Source organism: Thermobia domestica, chromosome 13 (genome assembly GCF_964235325.1).
Source record: "Thermobia domestica chromosome 13, izTheDome1.hap1.1, whole genome shotgun sequence".
Lineage (NCBI taxonomy): Eukaryota > Metazoa > Arthropoda > Insecta > Zygentoma > Lepismatidae > Thermobia > Thermobia domestica.
Genome location: NC_137466.1, coordinates 33,984,158 through 33,993,932, shown reverse-complemented (window position 1 = coordinate 33,993,932; position 9,775 = coordinate 33,984,158). Strand labels below are relative to the sequence as shown.

The 9,775-nt window shown below is 37.4% G+C and overlaps 1 protein-coding gene across 1 annotated transcript; it reads left to right on the top strand.

Annotated features, from left to right (window-relative positions):
- Positions 1–233: 233 nt before the first annotated feature.
- Positions 234–944, top strand: LOC145667545 (uncharacterized). Its single transcript, XM_081735019.1, has one exon. It carries the CDS (start codon positions 234–236, stop codon positions 942–944), a length of 711 nt encoding a protein of 236 aa, XP_081591145.1.
- Positions 945–9,775: the final 8,831 nt, after the last annotated feature.

Sequence of the window (9,775 nt, the reverse complement as noted above, 5' to 3'; positions counted from 1 at the left end):
GGATCGTGAAGAAAGTAATTGGAATTACACACAGCATTTAGCTTGAATTGGTTCGTTTTGGCACGACTGGACTCGAAACTCGACCCGAATTCAAGTCGAGTTGGAGGAAATTTTTCTTGTCGAGTTCTCTAGTCGAGCTCAAAGATGTCTCTTTCGAGTCGAGTGGAGTTTCAAAGAAATCTCGCTCGAACTTGCTCGTGCCCATCCCTATCTACTGGGCTAGTTCAGATGTGATGCATGCCTGCTTCAAGAGTAAATCCCAGTTTCATCCATTTAGTCGTTCAGGAATAGATTATTGTGTACCGATTCATCTCAAAGCAATTAAAGACAGAGGGCAAACAATTTACAAAGTATATATTTCATTATTTGTATGTTTTACCACTCCCGCAATCCATTTAGAAAATGTGAGAGATTGTAGAACTGAAGCTTTCTTAGCTGCTCTAAGAAGATTTGTTGCTCGTAAGAGGAAAGCAACGGATATAATTAGTGACTGTTCTACAACTTTCGTCAAAGCTAGGAAAAAGCTAAAAGATTTTGTTAAGCTGCTAAAATCTGATCGTCATAACATTAATGACACAGGTTATCTTAGTAAGGAAAGCATGCAGTGGCACTTTAATGTACTTTATGCACCGCATTTTGGCGGATTGTGGGAGGCCAGAATTAAATCAGTGACGTATCATTTGAAAAGAGTAGTAGGAAATGCTGTGTTAAATTTTGAAGAAATTTCAATTGTGTTGTGTCAAATTGAAGCGTGCCTGAATTCACGGCCAATTACCCCTATGTCTTCAGATCCCAATGATTTGTGTAGTCTGACTCCAGGACATTTTCTCATTGGAGTTCCAATGTTGGCATTATCTGAACCAGATTATACAGAAAAGAAACTTAATCGACTGTCAAGATGGCAATTAGTGCAAGGACTTCAGCAGAACATCTGGAACAGGTAGAGTGTGGAATATATCTCTATGTTACAACAGCGTCCAAAGTAGTGGAAAGAAACAACAATGTGAAGGAAGGTGATTTAGTTTTACTTGTGGAAGATAACTTACCTCCTTTAAAATGGAAGTTGGGACGTATTGTAAATATTCATCCTGGAAGCGATAACGTTGTTCGTGCAGTGGCTGTAAAGACCTCAGATGGAGTTTATAAAAGACCAGTTGTGAAAGTATCCCCATTGTCATTTGATCGAGGAAGAAGATTTTTAATTTACCATTTTGTTTCAATTATATAGTTCATTTCAAATACTGAACTAATTCATTTCTTGTGTGTACAGTATCTTGAACTAGAACGTTCAAAGGTGGGGACTATGTTTAGTCCTAACTAATTTATTTAAATTTAGTTTTTTGTTCAATGTAACTTGACAACAGAAGAAGAAGAAGCAAATTGAATAGATACTAACCAGGATATATAAAATAACAGTAGCCTCAGTTCACGTTTAGCATTCTGATTGACTCTCTGTCCGTGACGTCTTGTGGAGGAACTTTTGCGTATGCAGCATTACACTTGTTCTCTTGAACGATATCTCGAGATACCCAAGGACGTTATAAAATAAATGTCTATCCATATATCTTCATCTTATTAGGTAACTGAATGATCATCACGTATGTTTGCCAAAACATTGTGATCTTCATATGTAGACATGAGGTGTGTCTGTCGTTTGTCTTTGCTTCAGATGTATATTATACAATGGTTACATGCTGCACGTATGGGTGTACAAATAGGAGTGGGAAGAAATTACCCGAAATAACCTTTGACAGGTAAGAAAATCACCAATCAAAGGATACGTATGGCTTCACAATTTTGTGATATGGACAGATCCTCTATTTTTATAACATCCTTGGCAATACCTCCACGTGACGTCACCGACCGCAAAGTATCCTGGAAAAAATGAGAGCCGAAAGGCTGAATTAAGAGTTCCCTGGATACTAACTGTGTATAATAGTAGTTTTTGTGTGTGTGTTCAGTCTATTACAGAGAGAGAAATACTGAAATCAAAGAGGGAAGTATGTTGCTTACCACATCATGCAGCGCTAAAAGATTCCAGTTCCACAACAAAGTTGAGAGTTGTTTTCTATGGTAGCTGTAAAACTTCGTCTAATGTGTCAATGAACGATAACTTACTTGTCAGACCTAGGTTGCAGTGTGATTTAATTCAATTACTTGTGCGTTTTAGACAACATAATGTGACATTGACTGCTGATATTGAGAAAATGTATAGACAGGTGAGAATCCAACCAGAACATAGACACTTCCAGCTAATTGTGTGGAATGAACACAACTTGTTACAATGAATACAAACATTCATAGTATTAATAAACCAAACTATTGTAGAACGAACCATCATTTGTGTTTATACAGTGCATCAAACGTTAATCGTCATGGAAACAGTAGTTAGATTTTATCTTCGTTAGTCGTAGTTTTTTTCTCTCTCATCTAAGTGTTATAAATCGTAATTATTATTAATGCAACTTTATTTTGGACAATCATACGGAACAGGCCATCTAAACCTAAGTTTTGGCCTAATTACACGGCATCTACGGACGCCGAATGAAATGGAAATGGAATTTGTTGGAGTTGTAGTATGTTGAGAAATTGGTTTTATTATTATTCGTTCTATTGGTTTGGTTTAGTAATTATATTTATTCGTGCATCTTATGGTTACAAATGTTGTTTATCACTTATTTTCAATCGAGGCATGATGGTAAATCACTTGCCCCCATACAATGTTGCCTAATGTTTCATTTAATGATATCCTTGGTCGAATTAACTGTACTTCCATCTTTTCGGTAGTGAAACTTATTTTGTCAAATTACGTAGTAGCTGAGTATTTGTCAATAGTAATTGTGTCAAATTTAGAGAGATATTATAATGACATTTACTTTAGCATTTATTATTGAAACATATACATTTATTTACTTATTTAATTTTCCAACCCGCTATTTGCTTTTGTCCATTGCCATACTTCACGCAACTACGGAAACTTGATATAATTCAGCTCTGGAATTTAAAATGTATGTATAGTTTCAGCTCTAGAATATAGGGTCATCAGCCATATTAATTTAAATATGGAAAAACATTTGAAATAATTTACAATACATGTTAAATAATTTTGTCAAAGAAAATTGATAAAGATTCTTCTTATCCTAGTTGTTAGGTAATTACTTGACTGTCCATTCTTATTGCTTTTTGTTACTTCTTATTGATAAAATCATCGAAAGGTGAGATTCTTGCGTTTGTACAATTTAAGTTCAGCGTCATTTCCCCCAGAAATACATTTAATAGATTGTGGGTATGGGCTTAGAGCCAAGTATTTGATTACTTAAGATATTTGAAGGGACCTAGCAAATGTTCAGTCCATCCAGATGTGTGGCAGTTTATTTTTACGAGTCTTTTTACTTATAATACAATAGATAGGTTGGTTGACTTTACTTGATCTTGCTTGTAGTAGGTTACGAGGTTGGTGGTACGTTAAAAAACATCATCATGCCTTATTAATGTCTTTCTGGTGCGTAAACAAGATAGCTTGGAGACACAAAGTGATTTCAACAATTTCTTTCAGCTGGACTTTGAAAAACACCTGTTCTTATCTGTCATTTGTATGCTGTCAGCTGTGTGTTTTTTCTTATTTCTATTGAAAAAGAAACGCTTTATTTCTTGTATATTGTTTGTCTGCGTCTTTGCACGTTAATGACCGATAACTGTATTTCATTTCAAAAGAGGAAGTAAATGTTTAATAACAAATTTGGGGTTTAGCTAAAGGTGATATAAAAACTGTATTGTGCTTTGTGTTATTTATTATTATTATTATTATTATTATTATTATTATTATTATTATTATTATTATTATTATTATTATTATTATTATTATTATTATTATTAGTTACTATTTGATGAATACATTATGTCGGATTCTGAAGTCAAAAAGAGAATGCACCTTACCCGGTGTGGGAAAATTTCGTGGTTTATGAAATGTCACACAAATTCATTTTGTAATGAGTGATGATAGTAGGACTAGTAAACAAATGAAAAGAGTTCAAAGAGTTCAAAAGAGTTCTAACTTAATAAAACTCGGAGTTCCATCTCGCATTGCAACTTAGAACAAAATGTACAATTAAAACTTATTAATATGCGTGTTAATCAACTTTCAGAGTGCGATACTACTGTGTCTGAGCAATTATGTGCTCTTTTAGTTCCATAGAGTGAATTGAGGATGTTACTTTTTTTTCTTTTGAATGCCTAATGTTAGCTGTGAGTTCAAGGTTGAAAGACACTCAGTGAAATATTTACTAGAGCTTACTGGTTGGTAATTGATCGGAAGCAGTTGTTGAACAATTAATTTAGGATTGTGCTCAATATCAGTTTATGGATAATAAATTTTTAACTTCCTCAGGCTCATTGGCGTCTCTGGCATGTAAAATTTGGGGGGGGACATCAAAAGAAATGATCTAACTGCTAGTGAGTATCTAAATAAATAAAATTAAAATAAAATATTGAATATTTCGTATTTCAAAATATTGGGGGAGACACGTCCCCCCGTCCCCCCGCCAGAGACGCCCATGCTCAGGCTCAATATGAAAGTATTATAGCTACTATAACGAATATGAGGGCCACGGTGGCTCAGTGGTAGAACTCTCAGCTCTGATTCATGGAGTCCCTGGTTCGATCATAGCTCCTGGGGGACAAATACTGTGTGTGAGGGTCTTCACTTTCTCTCACTTTCATAATTTCTCCATATATCATCCATTCTATCATCATCATCTCCCTAGCCTCGTTGTATGAACGTTCAACGTTAAACTAAACAAGTGAGTTTAGTTTCACAGTGTGAAACTACGGTAGATTACGAAACTATATGGATTCAATACTCAAACTTGAAGTAGTACATCTCTAACTACTGGTTGTAATCGAGATCAAAGTTAGATTGTGTTCCTCGGACGCTGGATCCACAGTAAAAAGCCATTACTCCCTATCTTTTAACATTTTTGTTTTGTGGAGATCAACATTAAACTGAAGGTGGTAATTGATTATCACTTCTGGTTGCAATAAAAATAAATTTTAAAAAAAAGTCAAAGATGAAAATATGCTTGGTACTGAGTCCATATAAAAAAACTGCTTGTCACTAACTACTTCCGTTTTATTCACAATACAATCAGTGTTGTAATTGAATAAATGTAGATTTTTATCAATTTTAATTTGAATAGATAGATTAAATTGGAGACAAAACTCATTCTTGGGGCGCCGAAACCTATGCCAGAAACAGTTTTCTGATACCCTTTACCGTTTTAGTTCTATACAAATAAATATCTAAAATTCTAAACACTCCCGGTTTTGATATTGTTGGGGGTGATGATAATGGTATGTTCTATCAATACATTGAATCGATTGCTGAAATCAACTTGTTGTTATCTATTGCAGTTTTTGTTCTAGGTAAAATTGGAAACGGTTGATTTCTACCACTTCTGATTTGAATAGTGAGTTAACCGAAGATATGACATCTATTCTTGGAAAAACTGAGTCTATTTTAAAAAAAAAATTCTTGATCTATCGTTTTTGCTTTATGGAAATTATTAATGGAACCGGAAGTACTAGTAAGTGTTAACCACTTCCGGTTTCGGTACAGTATTGCAGGTGTTGTTTCCTTAAGAAGAAGCTGAACCAATTGCAAAACACCGCTTGTTCGCTATCTATTACCATTTTTGTTGAACGGTGAAAACGTTGAAACCAAAAAATGGCAACCATTTCCGGTTTGAATAACAGATTAACGGAAGAGATAGAACCTGTTTTCGGCATGCTGAGCCCATTGCAAAAATTAAAATAAAAAACTCTTCTCGCTATATTTTAGTGCTTCTAGTCTATAGCGATGAGCGTTAAAACCGGAAATGATTGGTTTCTACCACTTCCGGCTTGAATGCAGTGTCATCGTAGGATATAAAATGTATTCTTGGAACTCTGAAGAGATTAGAACACCTCTTCTCGATATCTTTTACCGTTTTTGCCCTATGAAAATCAATATTAGATCGGAAGTAGTAAATCTCAACTATTTCTGGTTTTAGTAGTTTGTTGTGAATGGTGACATGTTTTCATGAGACATTGATTCGGTTGCAAGAAACTGCTTTCGTTACTTGTTAATGTTTTCTATGGCGAAAGAATTGAAACCGCAAATTGCAACAACTTTTGGTTTCAATAACAGGTTAACGGAGGATATGAAACCTATTAGGCCTATTCGGACACTAAATCGATTTCAAAGAACAGGTTCTTGATACATGTTACCGTTTTTGCTCTGATATCTGTCAATAGACAGGCAGACAGATGAACGGGCATAGATGTTCTATAAGCCTTTCTACACTGAGTGTTAAAGTAGCCAACATTCGGATATTAATAACCCAGTTGCTTTGTCGCACCGAGCTCTCGGTTACTGCAACTGAATATCACTCAGCTAACCAAATAGTTAAGTAATTCAATCGAGGGGATGAGTTAATCGATTACGTGCAAGCCATTAAGAAAAGCAAGAAAAGAAAGAAAACTATGAACGGATGTGAGACGATTTGAAACACTGACCTACAGATCAGAAATATAACGCTTTAATACGCTCGGGTGTCATGGCGGTGATCGCTATGTTCTGTGGAAAATTGACGTAGTTTCTTGCTTTTCTACTAAGAACGTAGTAACGGGAAATCTTCGATCATTTAGTACAGCTCTAACAAACGGACCAATTTGGTTGAAACTTTGTACTTGGTTTCTTTCACGTTGCTTCAGGATTTTTTTTTACTTATTTGGCACAAAGCCCATCGTTTTTACGGGGTTAAAGTAAATAGTTAAAAATACTTTTGCCAATTTTCTCGATAACTAGTGCTCGAGGAGCAAAGGGCAAAGTATGGTTTAAAGGGCAAAGTATGGTTTAACAGGTGCTGCTCAGTTTTTAGTAGCCTAGAGGGCAGTGTTGGGCAAAATCAATTGAAATCAATTGCAATTGATCAATCAATTGAAAGTAATTGCTTTGAAAATCAATTGCAATTGATTTCAATTGCAATTGATTTCAATTTGTAATTGACAATTAATTTCAATTGCAATTGAATTCAATCATAAAATTTGCAATTAAATTTTCGTCAATTGTTAATTGCTAATTGGTCACCAGGCAATTGAAACTTTTAATTGTTAATTGTCAATTGCAAAGGGTGCAATTGAAACATTCAATTGTTAATTGCAATTGACAATTGAAACTTGTAATTGTTAATTGTAATTGTTAATTGCAATTGAAATCAGCAATTAAAACTGAAGATAAGAAGATGTATGTATATTGTATTGTCCACTTGTTACTGTTTTACATATTTCAAATAAGGTACTTATAAGAAATGCTGGATACCTATCATCCCTTTCCCCCCCTGGGAAGAAAGCCGTGAAACTAAGTAATTTTTAAATATATTATGTTTATGGTTCTATCCCCCTCGAAAGAACTCTATATGCCCGTCATGCGTACAATAGGAATGAGCACGAGCGAGTTCGAGCGAGTTTTCTTTAAAACTCGACTCGACTCGAAGCAGACATTTTTGAGTTCGACTCGAGATCTCGGCTCGAAAAATTTCCCCCAACTCGACTCAAATTCGGATCGAGTTTCCAGTCGAGACGAGCCAATTCGAGCTAAATCCTTTGTGTAGTTCCAAGTACTACTATCTTCAAGTATTCTACATACACAATATAATTATCAATGATACTACTACTACTACTATAACTAATTATTATTATAACACCGTGTACCTGTATAAACATGGAATATAGGCGGTTTGTATCGGAATACTAAAAATTAGTTAACTGTCGATCTCGGTAGTCAAGAAATCTTCAGGAGGCAAGGACATCAGTCACGAGGTTCTTGGTTTGAGTTCAGGAGGAGCAAGTATTCGGGCTCGAGCCAAAAATTGTTAGAAGTTATGGGACTCCAGCCAAACATGTTTAAAACTGCTCGACCCTGGTTTAGGGTTGTCAACGACTCAAGCGGCTCGCTCACAGCTCATTCACTTATCGAGCCGAACAGAGAAGTGAGCCGAGCCAACAGCTCATCCAACCGAGCCGGTTTGAGCCATTGGCTCAGTTAAGCTAACTCGAACCCAGCCTGTGGACTCGTTTCAACGGAGCTGGTTCGAGCCATTGGCTCCAATCGAGCCGAGTCGATAACTCGTCTTTACCGAGCCGGTTCAAGCCATTGGCTCAATTGAGCCCAGTCGATGGGTAATCCCAACCAAACCTGCTCAAACTGTACGCTCAGTTGAACCGAGCCGGGCCGGTTGACATCACTATTCCGGTTGGGCTTCTACTTTGGCTAAAAAATTGGACCATGCAATTCTCAGCTTTGATGGTAAGAACTACAAAAAATGATATGAAATCTTTAGTTTTACGTCCCACGATTATGCCGGTTAGGCTAAAGGAGACGGTGATGATGGGAAATGAAGAAAGTGGGAGGAAACGGGAGAACACCGAGAAAATCCACGAGTACGGTGTTTGTCCACCACAAAGTCCAAACTGCGCGAGCTGGGATCGAACCAGGGAACTGACGCTCTACCACTGACCAGGTGAACGCTCTACCACTGACACACCGCGCCCCCTGATAAGAACTACAGCATATACTTATATCGGTGCTCACGGCGTCATTAACTTGTTCCACCACCAACGAATTTCGAGGTTCTTTGTTTTGCATCTTTTGTGCGTGTTTTGTGTCGCTTTGTGCGCCTATTCCCACATTTTGTGTATCATCGGAAGTGGCTCAAAATGGGCCTACAAATACGGCGGAACACATTATTGCTCTTCTGCCACCAATGAATTTCGAGGTCGTTTTCTTCACATCATTTTGTGCCGTTTTGTGCGTCTACTTCCGTTTTGTGCGTCATGGGAAGTGGGTTAAAATGAGTCCCCAAGGTGGGACGAAAATGACCAAGAGTTCCGCTACTATTGAATCTCGAGGTCGTTAATTTTTCATCGCGTACCTTTTTGTGCGTCAATTCGACGTTTTGTGCGTCACTGGAAGGTGGTCAAAATGGGCCTCGAAGGTGGGACGAAAATGACCCACTGCTCCGCCACTACCGAATTTCGTGGTCCTTCCTTTTGCATCGACTACTGAATTTTCGTGCTGTTTCTTGCCTCCATTTTCACGTTTTGTGCGTCACCAGAAGTGGGTCAAAATGGGCTTCCAAGATGGGACGAAAATTACCCACTGTTCCGCCACTATCGAATTTCGAGGTCGTTAATCCTTTTGTGCGCGTATTTCGACGTTTTGTGCGTCACTGGAAGATGGTCAAAATGGGCCTCGAATGTGGGACGAAAATGACCTACTGCTCCGCCACTACCGAATTTCGTGGTCCTTCCTTTTGCATCGACTACTGAATTTTCGTGCCGTTTCGTGCCCTTATTTCCACGTTTTGCGCGTCACCAGAAGTGTGTCAAAATGGGCCTCCAAAGTGTGACCAAAATGACCCATTGTTCCGACACGCGAATTTCTAGGTCGTTTCTTTCGCATCGTTTAGTGCCTATTTTTTAAAAAAAGTTTTCTGTACCTACTTCCTCTATTGTGCGTCACCGGAAGTGAGTTAAACAGGCCTTTAAAGTGGGAGTTAAATGGCTCACTGTTGCGCCAGTATCTAATTTCGAGGTCGGTTCTTTCGCATCGTTTAGTGCCTGTTTTGAACGTTTTGTGTGTCACCAGAAGTGTGTCAAAATGGGCCTCCAAAGTGTGACGAAAATGACTCACTCCTCCGCCACTACCGAATTTCGAGGTCCTTCCTTTCGCATTGAC